General features: G+C 39.2%; 3 protein-coding genes across 3 annotated transcripts in view; 2 read left to right on the top strand and 1 right to left on the bottom strand.

The window, feature by feature from the left end:
- The window catches only part of LOC138029956 (serine/threonine-protein phosphatase 2A 65 kDa regulatory subunit A alpha isoform-like), a 29,486-nt gene extending 27,326 nt beyond the window's left edge, over positions 1-2,160 (top strand). Inside the window, exons 21-22 of the mRNA XM_068877798.1 lie at positions 791-882; positions 1,343-2,160. Coding sequence (XP_068733899.1) covers positions 791-882; positions 1,343-1,350 — 100 coding nt within the window. The 3' untranslated portion in view covers positions 1,351-2,160. The remainder of the gene's footprint in view (positions 1-790; positions 883-1,342) is intronic.
- Positions 2,161-3,759: 1,599 nt separating this feature from the next.
- Positions 3,760-11,687, bottom strand: LOC138029957 (TM2 domain-containing protein 3-like). Its single transcript, XM_068877799.1, has 5 exons — positions 11,303-11,687; positions 9,802-9,894; positions 8,068-8,134; positions 7,598-7,673; positions 3,760-4,360 (listed from the first exon to the last, which is right to left on the bottom strand). Exons 1-5 carry the CDS (start codon positions 11,669-11,671, stop codon positions 4,192-4,194), a joined length of 774 nt encoding a protein of 257 aa, XP_068733900.1. The 5' UTR covers positions 11,672-11,687; the 3' UTR covers positions 3,760-4,191.
- Positions 11,688-11,758: 71 nt separating this feature from the next.
- The window catches only part of LOC138028407 (V-type proton ATPase catalytic subunit A), a 15,952-nt gene continuing 4,275 nt past the window's right edge, over positions 11,759-23,435 (top strand). The window contains exons 1-14 of the mRNA XM_068875941.1: positions 11,759-11,952; positions 12,077-12,120; positions 12,514-12,598; positions 13,430-13,495; positions 13,773-13,816; positions 14,807-14,908; positions 17,259-17,396; positions 17,496-17,552; positions 18,039-18,133; positions 19,462-19,624; positions 20,511-20,619; positions 21,642-21,764; positions 21,959-22,137; positions 23,304-23,435. The exon at positions 23,304-23,435 is cut by the window's right edge and continues 12 nt beyond it. Coding sequence (XP_068732042.1) covers positions 11,868-11,952; positions 12,077-12,120; positions 12,514-12,598; positions 13,430-13,495; positions 13,773-13,816; positions 14,807-14,908; positions 17,259-17,396; positions 17,496-17,552; positions 18,039-18,133; positions 19,462-19,624; positions 20,511-20,619; positions 21,642-21,764; positions 21,959-22,137; positions 23,304-23,435 — 1,422 coding nt within the window. The 5' untranslated portion in view covers positions 11,759-11,867. The remainder of the gene's footprint in view (positions 11,953-12,076; positions 12,121-12,513; positions 12,599-13,429; positions 13,496-13,772; positions 13,817-14,806; positions 14,909-17,258; positions 17,397-17,495; positions 17,553-18,038; positions 18,134-19,461; positions 19,625-20,510; positions 20,620-21,641; positions 21,765-21,958; positions 22,138-23,303) is intronic.

Below are 23,435 nucleotides of genomic sequence, written 5' to 3'. Positions count from 1 at the left end.
ATCACAACAATGCAATTTACACGATAAAAGGAGTGAGGTCTCTATCAATACAAGGTCACTGGCAGGCTTGCAGTTATTCATAGGCTAGCTCACTGAGCAAGCAACTGTAAAATGGCATATTGACGAGCTCCCAGCTGTCATGGTAGCTCATTTGGTAGAAATTACATGGTCATGGTTTCAAATCCCATTCATGCCTGGATTTAGCTTGCAACTCCTAAAGTTGCTTATCTGTGTTTTGTATGTCCTATGGTGGTTTTCTTTTTGACTGAAATGGGACCGTCACTGTGAATAAAATAAGCCAGGTCCTTTTCTTTTAGTAAGATAATGGTTTGACACTGACAATTTTTTTTTTTTGATGTTTCGTGCAAGACGTTTCGGCTGGTGCTTAAGCCTTCATCAGTTGCATCATTATATTGCAACTGATGAAGGCTTAAGCACCAGCTAAAACGTCTTGCACTAAACATAAAAAAAAAAACTAGTCAGTGTCAAACCATTATCTTACTATGTCAGCTCCTGACTACCACTACTCCTTTTCTTTTACTTCTTACCATTTTGCTTTCTCATGCTACGTAGCTTCCTGAGGAAGCAGAGTGGTCCAAACTCAGGGTTTGCATTTACAGAATACATTATATTTGACTCAACTTGTCACCATAAGTAATTCAATGGCAATTATTTTCCTGTTGAAAGTTGAGCCACAGACGAAGTCTTAACATGTTCTTATAAAATTGGTGCAATAAGAAAAAGAACGTACAGAACTAACGTGTTAAATTCACTGCATTTTTACTTGCAGTACCATCAAATCACAGATCAAACCGGTCCTAGATAAACTGAATGCTGATGCTGATGTAGATGTCAAGTATTTTGCACAAGAAGCCTTAACAGGTACAAATGTGATACAGTACAGTACCAACCATCATACAGTATTTACGAGCAACTAAAACGTCCAACTTGTCGTGCAACATTGCTGCGAAACTAGTTGAAAAGCGATGTTGCACGTAAATACATCCCACGTACAAGCTGTCTTGCAACAAAAAATGTGTCACACGCTTCTGCAGCATTTTGCAGACAGTAGAGGTCAGTTCTACTTTCTGCAACAAAATCAACACATTTTTTTGTTGAGAGACAAGTTGTGTGTGGGATGTAAAACGTGCAACATCGCTTTTCGACTAGCTTCGCAGCAATGTTGCGAGAAAAGTTGGACATTTTTGTTGCTCGTATTACTGTAGCTTTAATTTCCTAAGTCTCCTGTACAGTAACAAGGTCTACTGAAACCTTCATTTCATCTTTGACCACAGCCATTTATCATTAATCGCTATCATTATTATTTTCATTCCTTCCACAGTTTTCTAATGCCTCGGATAAGTTTGTTGAATCGTGAAGTTTCATCGTAATGGCAGTTCCCAGATGTTAAAGTTATCTGCTGAATGAAGTTTCAACTTGATTGTATTTACCAGAAGTTGGGCAACTCACTTATTTTAATGATTCCAAGTACATTGTAGGAAAGTAAAACAATTCCAATTTGTTTCAAGATCAGATACCATCTTCATAACAGCTTCTATAAAAAAAAAACCATTTCTTTCCAAATGTTTTTTTGTGCACAAGTACCTGTAAAATCAGTTTTAAGTGTTGTTATCTGTGTTGTTAGTATTACCCATTTTGGCTTGTCATGCAGTCCTCTAACCCAGGATCAGTATTGTATTTCCAGCCAAAAAGGTTCCTCAACTGACATGAGCAAAGTTTTCAGACTGCAATGGGATTTTAGTTGTGTTCGTTTTAATATAAACACAAACGATGGCCATCCAAAGGCAATTTTCATGTTTTTTTGCCATGACAGATGAAAATATAGAGGAACTTTTAGGCAACATAGTGTCAAATTAAATTAATTCTTCAAACAGTACAAGCAATCAGAGAAAGTCTATTTAGACCTTGTTTCCTTTGTCTAGCTTCACTTTGTCATGATTGTTAGAAACCTTTTAGGTTGTTGTCTGCAACTATGAGTCATTTCATAAACTCTAACTACAGGATATCAGTACATTGTATGTGTGATTGTGTATAAGGTATTTTTGTTGTAGTAGCTACCTTGATTTAGGTGTAACTGTAGTACATGTGTACAAAATAACATTGATTCATTTATTAAAGTTCACTGCTATATTATGAAAACTGGTGTGCAATGCTACCTAAGTTTTGGGGCGAGTAATAACCTGCGTGGCTGGTGGGATAGTTAATCACAGGATTATTTAAACACTCGCAAGTACAATGGTTTTGGCTGCGACTGGAATGGGGACTAGTAATTTTGATTTTCACTCACAGCCAAAACATCTAAGCAACCATCCATTTACTCCCATGTGTAGATAGATAGATGGATAAATAGATAGATAGATACCTCATATGCAGCCAAATGGCTGAATTACTTAGCTTACAACCGTTTTAAATATATATATGCATGTATACATAATATGTAGCAAACATTAATACAAATAGTACTTTTAAAAATTTACAATTATAAAAATATTTTCAAAACGGAATAGTTTAGAGATCAATAAAAAATCATCAAAACTGTAATGCTTGAAGGGCTAGTTGACATTGTGGCAAAAAGATTTGTTATAGCGACCAGACTTAATGTTCAGTATGTTGAACCTACGCATGTACTAGGTAAAAGAGAGTGCATACAGTGGGACGGATCAAGAAATGCATTGAAAAGCTTGTGGCATTGAGTGTCCTGTTACATAAACTAGGTAAATTAAAGTGTGCTAAATTTTCATCATAGCAGTAGTGTCATCTCACTATTGAAAGTGCATGCTTTTGTACCCTCTCAAGGTACTTTGGGAGCACATGGTGAAAAACTTGCAAGGCATATTCTAAGGCTGGCCTAATACACGTACAGGAAAATTGGACCATGTTGCTCTTGGACACACCAACCCTACGAAGGAGTACGAGAAAATAGTCGCTTAGTTGCCTTCTTAACTGTATCACTTTAAATGTGGTTATTCCACTTAAGATCACACAAATTGTTAGCCCTTGTATTTGGCGCACCGAACAACGGATAAATCCTGACCATCTAGCTGGGACAAACGAGTATTTAAACTTCTTTAAGTCAATTCTAAGTTCTTTGCATTTTTCTGCATTTAACTGCATTAGATTAGGGAGTTTTAGGTAACGATGACCGCTACAGCAACGACAACGCCAAAAAGCAGTAATATTATTAGTTAAAGAACCAAAATGATCATGCTGCACATGCGGCACACATTTTTTAACAATTATCTCCCGTACTCGTCAAAACTACTATGTGAAATGACCAAATTTAAGGTTTTGACTGCAACATGGACAAACTACAGTGAATCTTTCAGTCTCACTCTTTGCTTCAAATCCGTCCGTATTAATCCTCTTATGGGACACTTCGCCCATATTGTACAAAGTGGAATAATCATGAAATACTTAAAATAGCTCAAACTTATATTTTGAAGTGATGTTTTCGTTGCCATAGCCGTCATGGTTTCTTAAACTCCCTATTGTCTCTGGGCAATAAAAGCTACACAGGCTACATGTAGGTGAGTAAGGGATCAGAACATTATTTGACACAATGTTCTCATTTAAGAGCTTATTTTTGCCATTGACCAGCACTGTTTTAATAGTCTCCCTTTAAAATGGTAATGGGAAGGTGAGCCTGCTTTGCAGCACCAAGAGAGAGTTTAAATTCCAGGGAGGGTTTTGAAAAGGCGGGGCATACACCCACGAGGCAGGAAAAAGCCAAACTCAGTATGGAAATTGTTTTACTGCTGCCAGATAGATTTTAATAATGCCATAAGAAATGCGTGTAACGAAGTGGATTATTATTAATTTTAGCACCTACATTATGTATGTATGTATGTACATTATGTACAGTGTAACAGATCACAGTATTCCAAGGAAATAATTCACTGATCAGTCCCTGATTTCACTTCTTGTTGTGTTTGATCACTGATATTAAAAAAAAAACCAGGGGATTCACTTTTGCATTAGTCACTTGAAACTTCCTCAACTAAAGCATAATTATTATACAAATTCATCCAAACTCCAAGCTGATTTCTCTTTCTTGACAAGATACAGGTGTACCACGTGGACAACCACATTTCAAGCAGTGCATAGATCAACCTTGGGAGCTCAAATGGCTCTCTGAGTGTCCCCCATATTTCCTTATCCATGTTGTATAACCTAGAATATGTAAAGTGAGCCGTCCTCTGGTCCAACATATCCAATGAGAATAAGAATGAGATCCACAAGGGTCCACACCCCTAAGCCTCCAAAGCTGAAGAGCTTTCCAAGGCCCTCTTTCCAATGTCCTAAGTAAAAACGATCCACTCCAAAGCCCCCAAGAGTCAAGCTGCAAATTTAAGAAGAAAGTACAGTGTACAATGCAGACAACCTGAAATAGATCTCATTAAGTAAATCACAGATGTAAGGAATCCGAAAGCAATCCACTAAGCATCTGGAGAAATGTGTGAGAATGAACTGAAAAGAATCAATCATGTGAAAAATGATCAAAGTTCATGGCACACTTTTTTTCTTTAGTTAACTGTCAGTTTTTCAACTTGAATGCACATTTGTTATTGAACCTTCTTTAAAGCTCGTGTAGCTTCTTGACAGGTTAAAAGCACCCTTCAAGTTTGGGTACTTTGTTAAAAGGGACATTTGATTGGACTTAAATTTTGTTAACCCCTTAATCCCATTTTCCATTGAAGAGTAAAATCATCTGACATCAAAACCCATTTCCTGCCCAAGGGTGGCACTTACAGATTTTACTCTGTCTAACGCCAGACGATTTTACTCAGCAATGGGGTCCCCTCGGGGAACATCCACAATATTGTAGGTCCCCTCAAAAATTATGTTCCCGTTAAAGGGGCCAAAGGGAAGGGTTGAAAAGCTGTTAATCTGATTGTCAGGTACCTGTCTCCCTCCCCTCCACTCGATATCAAAGGAGAGACAGAGACAATTATCACAGCTTCCCATCCCAGCCCCCCAGGAATTCTTGTAGCTCAATGGGTAGTGCATGCGACCAGTGTCACAGAATGTGTGGGTTCAAATCCTGGCTTGGTCTCAGGATTTTATTAATTTTGCCCTTTCACCTGTTTCCATCAACTACCTCATTATCCTTACCATAGGCACATTACGCTGTAAAACCATATTTGCAATCTTAGCTTATGTCATTGTTACATCTGATTTCCACTGTTGTACTTAATGGTCTGTTTGTACTATGAAGTCAAAAGGAGCTTCCCTTCATTGTTTTCCAGGTTCTCTCCATTCCCTTCACTCTTGTAATAATTTTTATTCAAAACAAGATCATTGGATAATGGAATTCTACATAGTGTTTTGATTTGCTTAGCCATGTGGTATATTTAACTATTATCTTGCGAAATTGCACAGAATATCACCTGATACTTAGCCAACGAGGCCATAGGCCAAGTCAGCTAAAATCAGGCGATATTCTGCAAGATTGAGCAGGATAATTGTTTTATTATTCAACACATCGATGACAAAGCACAATTTTCTGTTTATTGGGAAAACAAAGCTGGAAAAACTACCATTTTTCTCCCCGACACACAAAATTACGTATATCGCAGGATATACGTTTATTACGCACGACTAATATTGAGCGTGCTAAAACCATATTTGGACATTGTCATAATGTGTTGAATAATAAAAGCTATTATACCAGGCTCTACAAATACCAGTTACTGTACGCATACTGCAAGTTTTTGTGTTTTTACAAAAGAAAGTAGGGAAGATTTTATTCATAATTTGTGGGTGTGTTTAACAAAACATATTATTATTTCACTCACACTTGTTGGATACGAGATAATTATAGTCAGGGTTCGTACTCTTTTAAGCTCTTGAAATTCCATGACTTTTCATTCATGACTTAGGATATTTTCTGACATAACCCAGTTCAAATTTGAATAAGTTAACAACCACTGTCCGCCAAACTTCCAATTGTTTGATAGAAACTCATCTTTGTTTCATTATATCATTGCTTTGACAACTGCAATGATTAATCTACTATCAATAATTATAAATTCGATGACTTTCAATGGCCAACCATAAAAATCTGTGACTTTCCAGGTTTTCCATGACCTGTACCAACGCTGATACATTGTTAAACATTCAGAATGATGTGATCTTGCCTTTCATGTCATTGCCATAGTCATGGTAATCATCACTGACACCACCATCCTTTTCAATAGCATTGTTGTTTCTCTTGTCATTGTTGGTATTCTTATCAGTTTTTTAAAAACCCTGGCACACAGAAACAGAGAATTCCCCATCCTCAAACTCCTCAACCAAATACCCTACATTTCTGTACATTGAACTGGCCAAAAAAACACTTTTTAAAATGTTATTTCCTAGTTGATGGTAAAAGATAAAAAAGTATTAGTATCACCCAACCAGTGGACTAATGCAAATCCTGCATTTTAATTGGCTACACTACTAGAGGACTATTAGTAATAGTCCTCGAGTAGCGAAAAAGCGTGACACTCTCTTTCAGGTGAATGCCTGACCTGCTAAACGCCCTTACTTGCAGTCGAAGACTGAATTGCTAAGGGCGCGGCTCAACCAGGTCAGACCAAAGAAGCTGTGCTGCTGGCTAGGTGCTCGGCCCCTGAACATGAACCATGTATGACCGGGAAGCACAGCACCACAGCCAGATGGAATAGGCTGGGAGTCGATTTTGCTGAGGGGGAAACCGGAGTAAACAGAGAAAAACCCTCTGGGTCAGGTTGAGATCGACTGAAACTCAGCCCACATACGATCTCGGCGCCGAGAGTTGAACCCGGGTCGCAGAGGTGGAAGGCACAGTTGATAACCACTAAGACATCCTGACTCTTGAACTTGCATTTGCTAACTTTATTATTGCCTTTCCTGTCCAACTAGTTGGGTGATACTAAAACAATTATTAGTTCGCTGAATGGGCTATTGACCTGTGGCCCTTGAGGGTGAAGGGTCTTGTTAAATAGAGAGTAAAATCTGTCAAGTCTCACTCTCAGGAGTCAATGGATTAATGCAAATTGCATGAGAAATTTGTGCAATAGACCTTATTCACGATGGGCGCCAAGTTGGATTTGATATTATCATGCAAATTAGCAACACTTTTGTGACGGGGCAAACAACACAAGTTCGAGAGGTTATAACGAACATCTTAGCCACACAGATGATTTGTTTCACATTCATTGAATGTTGATCAGCTAAGTAGTAAAATACATCGATTACACAAGTTACTTCGATGTTTTTTTAGTGAAAAATTAGCAGATAACAAAGTAGAAAGTCAAAATGTCGGAGGCAATCAAAAGATATAAAATTATGATAAGGTACTTAATTCTAAATTCTAAAATGTACTTTTAGCAATGTTATCTCGATATTTCGACGATCCGATTTTCCGCAATTTGCTTTTTTTCCAATGTTTACCCCCCAGCATAAGACATGGCTAATTTGCATGACAATTTAAAAACCAACATGGCGGCTATCGTGAATAACGGCTATTGTGAGCAGATTTCAAGGCTGCTGAAAATGTTTTGTTGACTAACAACCCATCAACATTTATTCATGTTATTGTTTGAAAAAGTACCTCAATAATACTGAAGTTGACCATCGATATCCTGATGTCCAGTTGCATAGCAGTAATTTTGGAAATGTTCGGTTACCTTAAAAAGAGGGACAATGAAATAAACAGTCCTAACTGTTACCTATATCATAATTCAGTAAAACAAAATAGTAATAACTGTAAACGATTTTAAGTTGCTAATTTCTTATTCTTAAAGACAGCGCCTTTTCACAGAAAGCTCTGATATTCTGTTTCCTGTCAAAATGAACATGTTTGAATTATTACTTTTGAATGCATCAAGCAATTAAATTTTTTACAAATTTAACACATTTTAGAGTGAGATTTCCAGAAAAAAAAGATTTTTCTTAATCAAGAGTGAAGTTCTTCAGTCTTGCAGATAATGGAGCTGTAACATTCCTTCACAACAATGATATTACTACATGTACATGCAGTACTTTAACAAGAACAATCAATAAGAACAGCTCAAGACTCACCTAAGCAAAGAATATTCTCTTTTACTGTACACACTGTTTCGTATCTCTCTCTTGGGCTTGATACCACCTGTTCAGACAATTACATATACAGTACTTGATAACTGTAATAACATCGTAACTGACTTCAGAAAACACTGGTCCTTTGATTCTCCCCTATTAAAGTGCCCCTAACCCCAAAAATATTTTTTGCACTAAAATGAATCTTTGCACGTGTTCAAAACACGTTGCAGGCTTTTTTTCCTTTTTCTAACAATCCTGCCTTTCCTATTATAGCTTTTCTAACCCTAATCTTAACCCTTTGTTCACGACCAAGTCAGAAGGGGAGTGGGTCTATTCCTGATTTGATGTCACAAAGTGATATACATTGCATTAATTTAACTCTTTGTAAACATGCAGGCAAAATAGCTCATGACGTCAAATCAGGAATAGACCCACTCTCCTTCTGACTCGGTCGTGAACAAAAGATGCTTAGTTTTTCACAAGTTTTGAAGCCTATAAAAAGGCGAGATTTGTCAGAAAAAGGAAAAAAATGGCCACAATGCATTTCGAACAGGTACAAAGATTCATTTTAAGACAAAAAATATTTTGGGATTAGGGGCACCTTAAGTTAAGCAGCTCAAATAAATCAGAGAGTGCAACTTTCTGATACAAAAACATTTCACTTTGTGTTCCAAAATTTAATGTCACTTAAGAAGGTATAACATGATGTACAATGTTGACTTGTGGATCATTCAGCATAAGAGAGCGCTCTGCAGCAATTGATCATTCATTTTATCAACAGCTGTGATTGGTTTATTTTTATCTTTCTTTTTTTCGTGAATAGCCCTTTTCACGGTTAGTTTTTCTCATTTGCATTACAATACAATCCAGCATGTATGTGAGGCAATTTCGGGCTATTTTGTAGTTTTAACCCAAAATTGCCTCCCATCCACGTTAGATTACATTGTAATGCAAATGAGAAAAACTAACCGTGAAAAGGGCTATTGTAAGGTACCCCATTTACCCAGCTGAATTATGAATCCTTTCAATTTTCTCTGATGAGGCCCATATTAACTTTAGGCCTTCTCTTGCATCCATTGTTCATAAACTCCTTTTACCCCTATGATGACCTTTTTAGCCTTGTACATGTACATAGTTCTTTTTTTTTCAAACTCCATGATGTTAAACTTTTGCTTAATTAATTTTTAAAGTTACATGTACATTTGCTTATCATTAGACCCGCAAAGCTTTAAGCATTCATTTCAAGTTATAAGTTATTATTTCATTTAACAGTCTGCCATAACTTACTTTGAAATCTTGAGAGCCTGATCTAAGAAAAAAATTATGTCAAAGACTAGATCACTTAGAATTGCATTGTGCGTGTAGTGGTACACAACCAATTTAGCATGCAGCGCAGAAGTTTTGGGATTTCAGACCATCAAACTCGTGTCTTGCATAGTTTGCAATATAATATATTGCATTCTGATACACAAGCTGCATTCTTAAAGGGATGAGTCTATGATGTCATTTTCCCTTCAATCCTAGGTTTGAATTTCAAGCAGTTTCGTGCACCAGTGTATCTTTGTATGCCAAGCCAGATTCATGAAAAATGATTTGAATTCATTGAAGCAGAGGTGACTATGTACACCTTTTCGAGACATGCTCTCTTGCTCCACCTTAAAGGCACAAGTAAAGTGTTTAATATTATTATTCTATTTTGAAGTAAACCATGAAATGCTGAAATACTGCTTATACCTTGCAGTTAGCCTTTTTCTCACAACTGTATTCTTTGGGATCCGTTTGGTAGCAGTATCTACAATCAAAAGTCTTGTTGAAATTCCTATCTCCCTGAAAATCGACAGCAACAAACAATATTTAACAGAGAGAAAGGGAGAGAAAACTAAGGAAGAGCTTCTTGATAGCAAAAATGTTATAAAGCATTGTTCAGTAAAGTTGGGGAGAATGGTGCAATGAAACCTAGTTAGTATAGAGGACTAATGCCCTCTACTAACTGATTAAAACCAAAAAACAAACTCTGTGAGTGTGGGGATGACGGGATGAAGGGAACAACAGAATGTACACGTAAGAAAGGCAGCTGTATATCAACTTTTACTTAAACAGAACAGAACAGAATAAAAGAGATGGCAAGGTGGTGAAGTGTTTATTAGTGTGCTGTTCTCACATTTTCTGGTTTGCTGGTTCAACACCTAACTACATGTATATCATCACAATCATTTGCTTCCTAAGGGCAGATTTACACGATACGACTTTGTCACATGCGACAAGCTCACGACAGGCCTACGACACGACTTACGATTGTCGCAGCGTTTTAAAACATGTTTTAAAATGATACGACATTTTTTCTGACGTACACAACAATTGTAAATCATGTCGTGGGCCTGTCGTAAGCCGTTGTCGCATGCGACAAAGTCGTACCGTGTAAATCGGCCCTAAGACAAAACCTGTTCCACACTGTCTCTCCACCCAGATGTATAAATAAGTATCAGACATACATGTACTGGGGGAATAGATAATCTTGCAATTGACCAGCATCCCGTCAAGGGGGCAGTAGTAATACTCTCAGTCATTTCATGCTACAGAAACCAGGTGAAGCTTGTGCCCATGTGACACAAATAAAATCATGGGGTTATTTCTGTTGTAAGACCAAGCATGAGATTATGCTATGTTTCATGCACCACGAGAGTACATTAAACCACCCATGTTGTCACTAACAATATTTGCCACTCTTAAACCCGCTTGAATTTTCGGGGGGTCGGGGGTGTGCAGTTGGGGGTGGGGGTAGGGGGTGAAGGATACCATAGCTCAAACAACCCAAACCTTTACAAAAATGCTAACCTTAACCTAAACACTATGCTTTCAGTGTGACATTTGTGGGAGCTTTAAGCATTGGAGAAAGGAAAGGAAAGGAACTTTTAATTTATTTAAGTGTGTAGTTGTTCTAGCGCTAGAGCACTAATCGGGGACACTGTAAACTGAAATTAACAATTAACGCAAATCAAGTCAAATGTTCGTTTTTGAGGTTTTTTGGGAGAGGGGAAAACCTCTCGATGCAGACTCAACCCACATATGACGCCGGATCTGGGAATCGAAACCGGGTCACATTGGTGGGAGGCTCTCACCACTGCGCCACCCCTGCTCCCCCGAGAGAAGTTTAGTAGCGAATATTTTTACAAGCAAGACGACCTTAAACTGTTGCTGAGTGGGTGTTTTGCTGTAAACAAAATAATATTCTTACCGTACACTTTATTGTAGAGCTAATTGGCTTGCATTCTACTTCACTGATTTCCCCGTAAACACACGAGTAGTTCGAGGTATTGAAATTACATTCTAGACAGGAAGCAACTAGATCATTGCATTTCATTCCATCTGGGCAATCCATATATGTATTAAGCTGCTTAATGACTCTATCTTCCCCTGACTTTGTTGATGAGGTTCTTGTGGGCGCTACAGTTGACAATACTTCAACAGAATGAGAGCTTGACACTGTAGATTGAATAGTTGAAGAGCTAACGGTGTTTGCCTCCACTGGATTCCGCTGACAAAAGTAAAAATTGACTACAAAAGCAATTGAGATGCATTTTATGGCGTGAAGACGGTCCGCCATTTTTTTTTCCCGGAAGACAGATATGAGCAAAAAGGCCTGGGTACAAGCTACTAGTCTTCGATCGCGCGACATCCACGTGACCTTATTATATCATTCCAAGATGGTGGGTCAACTCGCGACATCTTAGCCTTACCTTCATTTCATTAAAAAGCAAAAGAGACTTAAATTTTTCTGTTGATTTACTTAGGCTGGAGGGATGGATCTCACAAATAAGCTACCTAAAATCAAGGACCAGGAGAAAGAGAGCAAGTTTGGTTATGTGTTCGCTGTTTCCGGGCCGGGTAAGTCTCGCATTTGAACACCCTCCCAGCCTCATAAAATATGCACGGCAATTCCTCAACCAGTTTCCTTGCTATTTCTTATGCAAATAATTCAGTTATTTTGTGTTTTGTTTGTATTTTGCAGTCGTGACGGCGGAAAATATGAGCGGTGCCGCTATGTACGAACTGGTAAGATGACTCTTGGAATTGGAAAAACTAAAGTGATGACACTAATTGACAAGCAAGTTGAGCTTTCGCAAAATCCGAAAGCTGTGTACAGCTTTCCTAAACACACATGTTCATACCATGTCTATGAAAAAGTGGTGAATTTAATTAGTGTGGAATCAATTCAAGCCAATTAAGAACCATGACTGTTTTTCAATTTCTCCCGATCATGCGTTCTATTTAAATTATAAATTTGGAAACTAGATCATTGGATAATTCAGCTCTGTAGATTTGATTGGCTTAGCCATCATGATATACTAGCTATTATGCTATATTAGCTATTATGTTTGTCTGTTGATTCTTGAGAATGTCAACAAAGTAAACCTTACCTTAGCTCTCTGTGCTGTTGTTCACCAGGTTCGTGTTGGCCACAGTGAGTTGGTTGGGGAGATCATTCGACTTGAGGGAGACATGGCAACAGTTCAAGTTTACGAGGAAACTTGTATCCTTGAGATATTTAGATATTAGATGATATAGAATAATAATAGTATTAGATACCATTAATTTTATTGTTAAATATCATTATGTCACTCTGACTGTTGACAACTGGTATCATGGGGGACGCGCGGTGGCCTCATGGTTAGTGTGCTTGACTCCGGAACGAGTGTTCCGGGTTCGGGTCCTGGCCGGGAACATTGTGTTGTGTTCTCTCACAGTGCCTCTCTCCACCCAGGTGTATAAATGGGTACCGGCGAAATGCTGGGGGTAACCCTGCGATGGACTGCATCCCATCCAGGGGGGTGTAAAAAACACTCCTAGTTGCCTCGTGCCACAGAAACCAGGATAAACGCCGGCTCTGATGAGCCACTTGGCTCGTAAACAGACTTATCGTGGGGGAGTCGTGAAAACTGAAAGTAGTAGGTTAATAGGGTAAAGGTGGTCCTGTGTTGTCATCCCCTCTCTCTGTCTCTGTAACTGCTGCTCAATTTGCCATTCGTGATTGTGTTGGTCTTACAGTGATCATGACTGAAGTTCCATAGTCACTCTCTTTGCTTGAAGATAACAAAAATAATTTCCTGTGGACTTACAAGTTCCTCAGTCTTACTCTCTGTGTTTTCTTTTATTATGAGATGCAAAGTCATCTTCTGATCTTAGCCACTGGGTCTGAAATGGCTGGATTTTTTTGAGAGCATTATAGAATGAAAACTATGGTTACGAAGAATTAATTTTTTTCTCCCAGCTAAAGCCGAAGGTTTTGCAGGTGGAAGTCCTTTAAAATTTTCTAAATCACCACTTGTGCTAATTCTGTATTCCTTGACATTTCTGTTTATAGCCGGGGTCACAGTTGGTGATCCTGTTTTACGAACTGGAAAACCTCTCTCGGTTGAACTTGGGCCAGGTAAGACTGGGTGTCCTGTGACACTTCAGAGTGGAACCTTGCCATGGATGCATTCATAGTTTAGTTGATTCTGGCTCAACCAGAAGTGTGCCAAAAAATAGGCAACCTGTAGTCTTGTTCTTTTCAACCTAAACTGTAATACCAGTAAACTATTTCTGCATTCACTGGTGAATTGGATCACAATAATTTAAAATCAAATTAAATTATTAAAAGCCTCTTTCTTACCAACTGATAGTTTAAATCAATTAAACTGCTACATGTGTACAATCTTTTTCAGGAATCTTGGGAAGTATCTTTGATGGAATTCAGAGACCACTGAAGGTCAGCTATAGTTGTCTAAAATGAAACTAACTAGTTGGGTATTTGAGCCAAGGAAGGCACAATAAATATATTATTGTTCAAAATTTAGGCAATTTTGTGGCAGTTTGAATTTGAATTTGAAATCCCTGGGTTTTAATCTCCATGGTTAATTACAGTGTTTTAATTCACATGATCAGTAACTTTGTTTTTCCACCGAAACAAAAGAAAATGTTTGCATGATAATAGAACTTAATTCCCGGATGATTAGTTGGGACACCAACATGGCTATTATGATGTCACATGAAAACACTCTATATCCCTGACATGCTTTTATGACAAACTGTCAGAGTTACATGTATGAGAAAGACAAGCAGTGACAACACATACATTTTTTGTTGTCTAAGCAGTACCTAACAGTGACAACAAGTGGGAATCTTGTTTGTTGACCAAAATAAAAGCACAATTTAATGATTCTTTAAAAATAAAAGCAGACACCTTTAGATGACAATACCTTGCTTTGAAAACCCCTTAAACACTCACTGAAAAACTGTCCCCATTAATCACTCACTGAAAGACATACATGTACTATTGCAAATGCATGGGCAACCGCAATCTTCAACAAAACTGGTGAGACACTTTTACTTGAACAGGTGTCATAATTAATGCATTCTAGTCTGTTCTTTCTGTTTAAGCACCCTACTTGAATCTTTCCTCTACCAATCAACGCTACAAATTATAGAGTCACAGACATTTAACATAGATAACATCTGGAGTGGGGAGGGAAAGGTTTCTTTGTAGTGGGGTGAGGATTTGTTGACAAAAAGCAAACGTGTGTTGATTTTAGGATAAAATGCAAAATGCATTGAATAAGCAAGACTTCTATCATGGCATTTTGAAAGAAATTTTTTGCTATGTAAGGTTATGAATATGCAAGTGTAGGTTCTAATAATTACATTGTACTTCTAGCCGTTAACCATTATTGATTATTTTATCTTACACATGTTTTTCCAGGATATTAATGAAATGACGCAAAGTATTTACATCCCTCGGGGTGTCAATACCGAGGCACTAAGTCGCACTGCTTCCTGGGATTATCAGCCAGAAGGATTTAAGGTTATTATGGTTGCTGTTAGGTTGACATTTGAAGTTTTGTATACTCAATGTGTTAATTATTAATAATTATTATTATTATTCAGCCACAAAATAAATGAGTTTAGTATAATTTTCAGCGGTGAATATAAGAATTAAGTGAACTTTATATTCACTGCAGTACCCGGTGAATGACATTTTGGAGGCGTGGCTGCTAAGCCAGTCAAGAACTTTTCATGCCTTTTTATTGTTTTAGCCCGTTGTTTTGCACTTTTTTGCTATTCACTGCTGGAAATTACACTAAAACAATTATTCACCTCAGGCTCAGTAAATATTGGGGAATATTTACCTTGACTACTTCCCAGTAAATATTCACCAATACAGAGATGTATCCAGGTTTTCAAATTTGAAAAATTTGGGGGTCCATTGCAAAATTTTGGGGGTCTAGCTAATTAATATTCAAGAATTAATATGCGATCTATAATTTGCCTCTTAATTGCTGCTGCAGTACCCTTGCTCAAATATAAATTCTTATCCCTCCCAACGAATATGTACTTAAAATGATCAATTTCTTTGAAACTGTTGTGCCTGTTGATTCATCAATCAAAATGTATGGGCTGTCATAGCTCCATCGATCACATCTGAAAACGTCTCGAGGAATCCGTATGTTGTTGGAACTGTTGGCTCCAGTTGATAAATTATCAAGATCTCCACGGCAAAAAAAAAAAGAACTGAATCTCAATTTCCGTAAAAGAGCATCATTTATTTTAACAACACTTGAGGTGTAATTTATGAACAAAAGAGTAAACAAATGTAAGCGATCGATACGCAGCGATTGAATACATTCAAGTTTCATGTTCAACACGTTAATTTTAACACTAATTCCGAAGAAAAGTTGCATAATTTGCAAGACAGACAAGTTACATGCAAAACAAGAACCAAGACGATGACACGTGCGCACCCGGAATTAATATCAACAGGGTCACACAAAACAAAAATTTAACATACTTTGCCGTTGGATTCTCTGTCAATTCGCTCACGATAAGTGAACTAATGCTTGAAATTCACTTGCAAAGCATGCAACAAACTGAACTTCGACTGAAATGTTTTATTATCACTGCGGCAGATCGAAAGTGTCGCCGATTGTCTCGCCTAACAAATGGAAACAGCTCAGATCATGTCACGCAACACGTGCGAACTCAAAACTGAACTCCTGAAGCTGGACATACGTTAATGGTTGATAAAATGAAATTATTTGACTACAAAATTCCGCAAAGAACAGCTTACCTTGAAATTTAAGGAAATCGATCATTTCTCTGTTGTGAGAAATGGGAATGTTCAATTTCCTTGTGAAATACGCCGTTCGCATGTTTTTGCCGGCGTTCGTAATTTGCATAAACGTATATTCAATTTTTTTTCTGCGTCCAATTGGACCCCTTGTTCCATAATCTATGCGTCCAAAAGGAAAACGAATACGTCCTAGGACGCAATGACACACTCTGGATACATCTCTGCAAATATTCACTTCGTCTTTGGCATTTAATTGTTAAATAACTGGTACTTGGTGGATGCAGTTAAGTCATTCAGATAGTGAGCCAATCTGTCACTGGCTCTTTGGCAATCATTCAGCAAGTGAAGTAGTCATTCAGTCAATCACACATACAGGTCAATAATCAAAAAATCAATCAGTCGAGAAGCCAATGAATGAAGATTGGTTGGTCAGTCAGTCTGTCAGGCAGACATTCAGTTGGTTTGTCTGGTGGAGATTTGGGTTTAGTCCAGACAAAACACAAAACATCTTGGGCTAATATCTAGCTACGGTACAGTGTGTGTTGCCGTCGTAAAGGGGCTATGTCACGCAAAATGATGTGATTTCATGACACCCAAAATGCCCAAAAAGAAGAAAAGAACATATTGCAGTAACCACTTAGACCTGTTGAACAACATAAAAGAAATATGGCGAAAGGAGAAAGAAACATGGAGGACACAAATGGACAAGATTAAAATGGATTGTATTTGGGTAATCTTGAAAAAAGTTGGCATGACTTTTTCAAGTTTATGGCAAATCTGAGAATCATCTTGTTTGCGATGTAACATTAATTTTATCAGTAAAGGAATTCCACATCACCATTTTAAAGTTTTAAACTTGTGATTTACTAAATATTTCCCTTCAACTCCCTAAAATAACGTGACATTGCCCCCTTAACCTCCAACTTGATCTCTAAAACCCATAAATCCAATTTTATTGACACTTTATTATTTACATTACAACATGTGGAATAGTATACATAATTAAATAGCCCTTTGTTAACCGATTTTGATTTTCTTGCCTTTCTTTCTAACCCAACTGATTCACTTGAATTGTTGTGATTAGGTTGGTGACCATGTGACAGGGGGTGATATGTATGGTATTGTACATGAGAATACTTTGCTCAAGCATAGACTGGCTCTTCACCCAAAGGCTCGCGGGACAATCACATATATTGCACCACCAGGAAACTACAGTGTAACCGTGAGTGCTCTCTCTATTTCTCTTTTTTCTTCAATAAGTACTCAAGTATTGGGAATAAAAAATGAGTCCAAGAGTCAATGATTATTTATCTTTCTTCAGGATGTTGTCTTAGAAACAGAGTTTGATGGAGAGAAGAGCAAGCACACAATGTTACAGGTGCATTTAATTTCACCTCCTTGTTATTAAAAGGAAATTATTGTCAAAATTCTTTAGTTTCAAAGAGTTGATGAAGTAGCATTTTCAATTAGGGAAGGGAAAGACTTGACAGTTCAAACTCTTGAGAGGATCTCTGATGTTTAAATCTGGATGCTTGGAATTGATAAAAATAAATGAGCACAAATGCAGCACAAAAATATCAGTTTTGTTTTCAAATCAGTTTCAACTTCTACTTCATTGAACCTTCCCTAGCTCTGCTAATATTCCGGCCAACTTTGTTTTTTAAATTATGAGCTAAAAATACACAACACAGTAAGGGCTCCCTGTTAAAAGGCATTTCAAGAGTGAGGAAAAAGTGTTCAGGTTACCAAGGATAAGCATTGCCAGAAAACAAGGCACATTTGGTTATGTCAAAGGCACAGCAAACAGTGATTTTGACGTTCGCAGGTGTGTCTATGTGTAGCAATGATTTTTTTGATGTTGTAGATTTGGCCTGTACGGCAAATGAGACCCGTTGCAGAAAAGCTAGCTGCCAACTATCCTCTATTAACTGGACAAAGGGTGTTAGATGCTCTTTTCCCGTAAGTACATGCACGGCAACTTCGTACGGCAACCTCGTTCCCAGGGTCTCCATTGTCATCGACAAAGAGACCCTGGAAACGAGGTTGCATGTAGGGCTTAAAGGCCACTTCAGCCTCTTCTTCAAAGTGAGTCCTGGATCTGATTAGGGAGCTTAAGCAAGTGTGTTTTTGAGATGCGCACAGCAACTGGAAGTGAGCTGTTTTCCCTTTTAACTTGTCTTCACACGATCACATTTACATTGCTAAGGTTCTTTTCTCCATTAGAGTTGATTAGTATGAAAAAACGGGGAGACACCACTGTCCTGACACGCGAAATGTTCTCTTCCATTTGCCGTCCGCATCTCAAAAACGCACGTGGAGACTTTGGGTTCAGTTATTGCCAAACACGCACTCAGGCTCTTTTTTATAATCGCAGAGCAGGTGCTTCCTTTTTGAATATGATCAGACTTTCAAGTCTTCTTGGACGAGGAAACAACACAACGTGAAGTCACCAGATTTTGTAGACAACGTTAGCATTCAACAGTCAATTGCCTGTTCCGTTTATCTTTCCTTTAACACCATGTGGAAGAATTCAGTTATAGGATTTTTCGCTTATATTGTTCACTGTGAACAAGATGGAGTAATAACCAAATGCTTAATCTTCGGCAAGGATATATTTTTAATTGACGTTTTCCTTGCCGTAGCTGTCGTCATCTATCACTTCCCTCTTCTATGCAATCCTTACTTCAGAACTCGTACCGCCCTCACACCCTCTACTACGGTGAGAGGGCGTTTGCCTTCGCTGCTCCTAAATTGTGGAACTCTGTACCTGAACATATTAAGTCAGCCTCGTCCCTGTCAACTTTTAAAACGACACTTAAAACTTACCTTTTTCGTCGCCTCCTCCGCGATGACCAATGATACCTTTGTAGTTTAATTGTTTTAATTTTTATTGTTATTGTTATTATTGTTACTATTTATTGTAAGCACGTTGAGATTTTTAAATGTGCACTAAGAACGTTTCTATTATTTATTATTATTAGTATTATTAGTAGTAGTAGTAGTAGTAGTAGTAGTAGTAGTAGTAGTAGTAGTAGTAGTAGTAGTAGTAGTAGTGGTGGTGGTGGTGGTGGTGGTGGTGGTGGTAGTAGTAGTGGTAGTAGTATCTATTGAATTCCGTTTGTTTCTTTCTAAACACATCCCCAACTGGCACCAATTTGAAATATCACCGTGAATAGTTCTTATTAATTTTGTCTTTACTTTCCCCTGTTGGATGCGATTCTACCTTCCAAACCAGCTAATGCCTTTCCTTTCGTTAACATATCATCATCAATGTTCTCAAACTTCAGATGTGTGCAGGGTGGAACCACAGCCATCCCAGGAGCCTTTGGGTGCGGCAAAACTGTCATCTCTCAGTCGCTGTCCAAATTTTCCAACTCTGACGTTATCATCTATGTAGGATGTGGAGAGAGAGGAAATGAAATGTCAGAAGTATTGCGAGATTTTCCAGAGGTAAAACAATTGAACAATTGTCCACGATACACTTATTGAATGAAGGTAAAGAAAATAGCGTGATTAGGAAGCGGTTAACAGATCGTTAACAAATCACTCGACCAACATTAGTTTGGATGATTCGTTATTGAAATCATGACATTTTGCGATAATCAAGCCTTTAGAGGTGAAAGTGGGCCGCCTTCTTTTTAACCCTTAAGCCCTTACAGGGCTTTCCATTGATGAGAAAAATCGTTTTGTGTAAGACTTAAATCTCAAAGTGAACATTTCGCATGCCTGGACAATGGTCTCTCTCGGATTTTCAAACTGATCGTCTCTACTGGTAAAAAGATACTTACAATATATATGTGGTAGTGTGAAGACAAGTTAAACAGGAAAGCAGTTCACTTCCGATTGCAGTCCGTGACTATAAAACGTCGCGTTCTTAAGTTCCCTAAGGTTACGCAAGAACGGCGACGATGTTACATGAACGTTGTCATAAGGAAAGGAACTGTAATTAAGTGTCTAGTCGTTCTAGCGCTGGCGCACTAATTGAGGACACTGTAAACTGAAATAAACAATTACCGGTAACGCAAATCAAGTGAAATGCTGGTTTTTGAGGAGAGGGGAAAACCGGAGAACCCCAGAGAAAAACCTCGCGGAGCAGAGTAGAGAACCAACAAACTCAACCCACATATGACGCCGAGTCTGGGAATCGAACCCGGGCCACATTGGTGGGAGACGAGTGCTCTCACCTCTGCATCATCCCTGCACTCCGCAGCGTAAAATATCACTGCTTTAATGTAATAATTCCGCGGTCGTCTCAAGTCGTTCCAAATGTTGCAAAAATAGGATTGACATGCCGTCTTGTAGCTCCAATTCTGAAATATGTTTTTTTGTGTTGTAGCTAACAGTTGAGTTGGGTGGAGTTACGGAGTCAATCATGAAACGTACTGCTCTGGTGGCCAATACCTCAAACATGCCTGTTGCAGCAAGAGAAGCTTCAATTTACACTGGTATTGTATGAAATCAGAACCCCATAGCGCCCCGAAGTGCCGATCTCTGTCATTGGCCTTAGCGCGTCGGTTTACTGTGTTATCTAAATTTAGAATACGGGTCCCGCCAAATTATGGCCAATCAGATTGGGCCGGATGACCACAACGCCTCTGATTTGTCTAGTAGCCGCACGAGACATTGCTCTTGCTTAAATGGGTCGTGCAAGGAACTCAATTCCTCCACGTTTTCCCGCCAAAATCTTGTAGTAGCCGCCAAAAAAGTAGATATAAGGATAAGAGAGATTAAGCATAACCTTTACTTGAAACGCGAACGGCAAAAGAAATCACGTGACCATGGTTTCCCGCCATTTTCTACGTTTGCCGGCTGCTGCTTGCCGTTTCTACGTGAAAGTAGGCATTTTCGTGTTTGCCGTATAGTATACGTGACATTTTCTTCTACATAAGAAGTTGCTTGCAGAAAAAATAGTACCCCAAAACCATTTTCCGGTATGCCAAAGAAGGAAAAATTACTATATACAAGTAGGTTTAGATGTTTTCTCCTTGAAATAAAAGTAAATAAGCCACAAATGAAGAAGAAACACCATTGTTTGAAACGCCTACATTTTGCGCAAAATCTGTGTGTAACGGTTTTCATTTACCCTCAACAAGGTCTACTTGTGCGATCGAACCATAGGTGTCCCAAACTACTTGTGTACTGTGGATAAGTACCAGAATTTGGAGCGGAAGGGCTCGGGTTTTCGTGAGAATACTCGGGTTATTCTCGTGTTTACTTCACAACGCAAAGCTATTGGGCGAAAGGGCTCAGTTTCCGATCGGGTATTGTAATCATGATGACGAGGAAGGTTTTGTCACGGCATCTTCAATTAGTCTCACCTCTTTCATGGCATTCACTTGTGACATCTTGCGAAACAAAGAGTTGGCATCAAATCTCGCATACTTGCCTTATACCTGTATGTTGTTAACATTCAGATGAAAAGACAAGAACGTCCTAATCGCTCGAACTCTTTACGTTTGTGTCCCAGGTATTACTTTATCTGAATATTTCCGCGACATGGGTTACAATGTCAGCATGATGGCTGATTCGACATCGCGGTGGGCCGAAGCACTTCGTGAGATTTCCGGGCGATTAGCTGAAATGCCTGCAGGTATGTATGGCTTGTCGTCCTTGTCAAGAAATATTCCTAACGTGGCACGAAGTTAGCTTTCTAGCCAAATGATACGTAGGAGGTCAGGCAGCACCACTCTTAAAACAAAGTTCCGCGAGCCCAGATCAACGCAGTTTTAATCCAATTATGCGGACAAAACTTTTGCAAATATTAATTTTTCGGTCCTTTCACAGACAGTGGTTACCCAGCATACCTTGGTGCCCGACTGGCTTCATTCTACGAGCGCGCTGGTCGTGTTCAGTGTCTCGGTAACCCACAGAGAGAAGGTAGTGTGTCAATTGTTGGAGCAGTATCTCCCCCTGGTGGTGACTTTTCGGATCCTGTAACCTCAGCTACACTTGGTATTGTGCAGGTCTGTAAATTGATGCAATATTTTCTCCGATCAATAAACCATTCTTTTTTGTGTGTGTCTGTTGCTAAGTTGTAAGTTGTTTCGTTATCTTTTCACTGCTAAAAAATAAAGCAACAAAGTGAAGTGTTGATGGACCAACATGGTTCGAAAGAAGAGAGAGTTCTGGGAACAAGCGTTAAATTCGGAGATCGCGAAATGTTGCGTGCGTGTGAGTGCGCCCGTTCGTGTCTCGCGCGTCACTCGTCGCCTAGTATAATGCTCTCTTGCAAACTCCATGGAGGATGGCGATTATCTAGTCTTTGAACGGTACTTAAAATTTGTAGAACTCCGTTTACGTTGTACTTTGTCCTGGGTATGACGTTAAACTGCATCCAGTGGCAGGGCTCTTGCCCGGGAGGGCTTGAGTTGTGGGGTTCGTGGAGTGGCCCCTTAGCTGTCACTGCTCCCAGGTCCGCCCTGACCCGGAGCGATAGCACCTGTCTAGGGTGCCAGCTATGGCTCAAATAGTCCCACTGCCTTGCAAGGCCAGGGGAGCAAAACCCCATCACAAAATCAGGAGTGGAGCCCGTCAGGTGCTCTGGAAATGTCAACCGGGCAACTAGACTAGCAGCTTCTGCAACCAACCAGCTACCGGACGAACTGCTCTGCTTTCCTGTGGGCCCTGACTGCGAAATCGATAGAGGATTTCTGACGGATGGGCGACCCAGAGGTTCCATATCCTAGCCCAGACATCACTTGGAGAGGCACTCAAAGCGGACTGTATCAGACCGAATCAATACACGAGAGGCAGCAGTCTACGGGTTGTAAGTCCATCTCAATTGGCATAGAGAGGGACGCCACGGGTTGGCTCTGACGGTGGGAGCCGTCGCCGCACTCCATTGACCAGCTACCGCCCGCGCACCTCAAGTCTGGCAGCCCTTGACCAGTAAGGAGAAGAGATAGAGGAAGAAGGCTTCTTCTAACAACCCGTCGAACGCGTTAACTTGCGCCTATTCACACTGCCACAGGCCTTGCAGCTCCAGAATCGGTAACGAGCGAATTGCCTACGCCAATGATCCATTGCCTGCAAGGCAGAAGGAGGCCAAATCTATCTATTCAACTCCGAACGCACGTGTGACCAAAATATGGACCGTGGAAGTGTTGACAATTTCCTTTTTTGTCCGCAGGTATTCTGGGGATTGGACAAGAAGCTTGCCCAGAGGAAACATTTTCCTTCAATTAACTGGCTGATTAGTCACAGCAAATACCTGAGAGCCTTAGATGATTTTTATGACAAAAGCTACCCAGAATTTGTGGCT

Source organism: Montipora capricornis, chromosome 13 (assembly GCF_036669925.1).
Source record: "Montipora capricornis isolate CH-2021 chromosome 13, ASM3666992v2, whole genome shotgun sequence".
Taxonomy (NCBI): Eukaryota; Metazoa; Cnidaria; class Anthozoa; order Scleractinia; family Acroporidae; genus Montipora; species Montipora capricornis.
The sequence above is the reverse complement of the archived record's forward strand: the minus strand, read 5'-3'. Positions and strand labels throughout refer to the sequence as shown.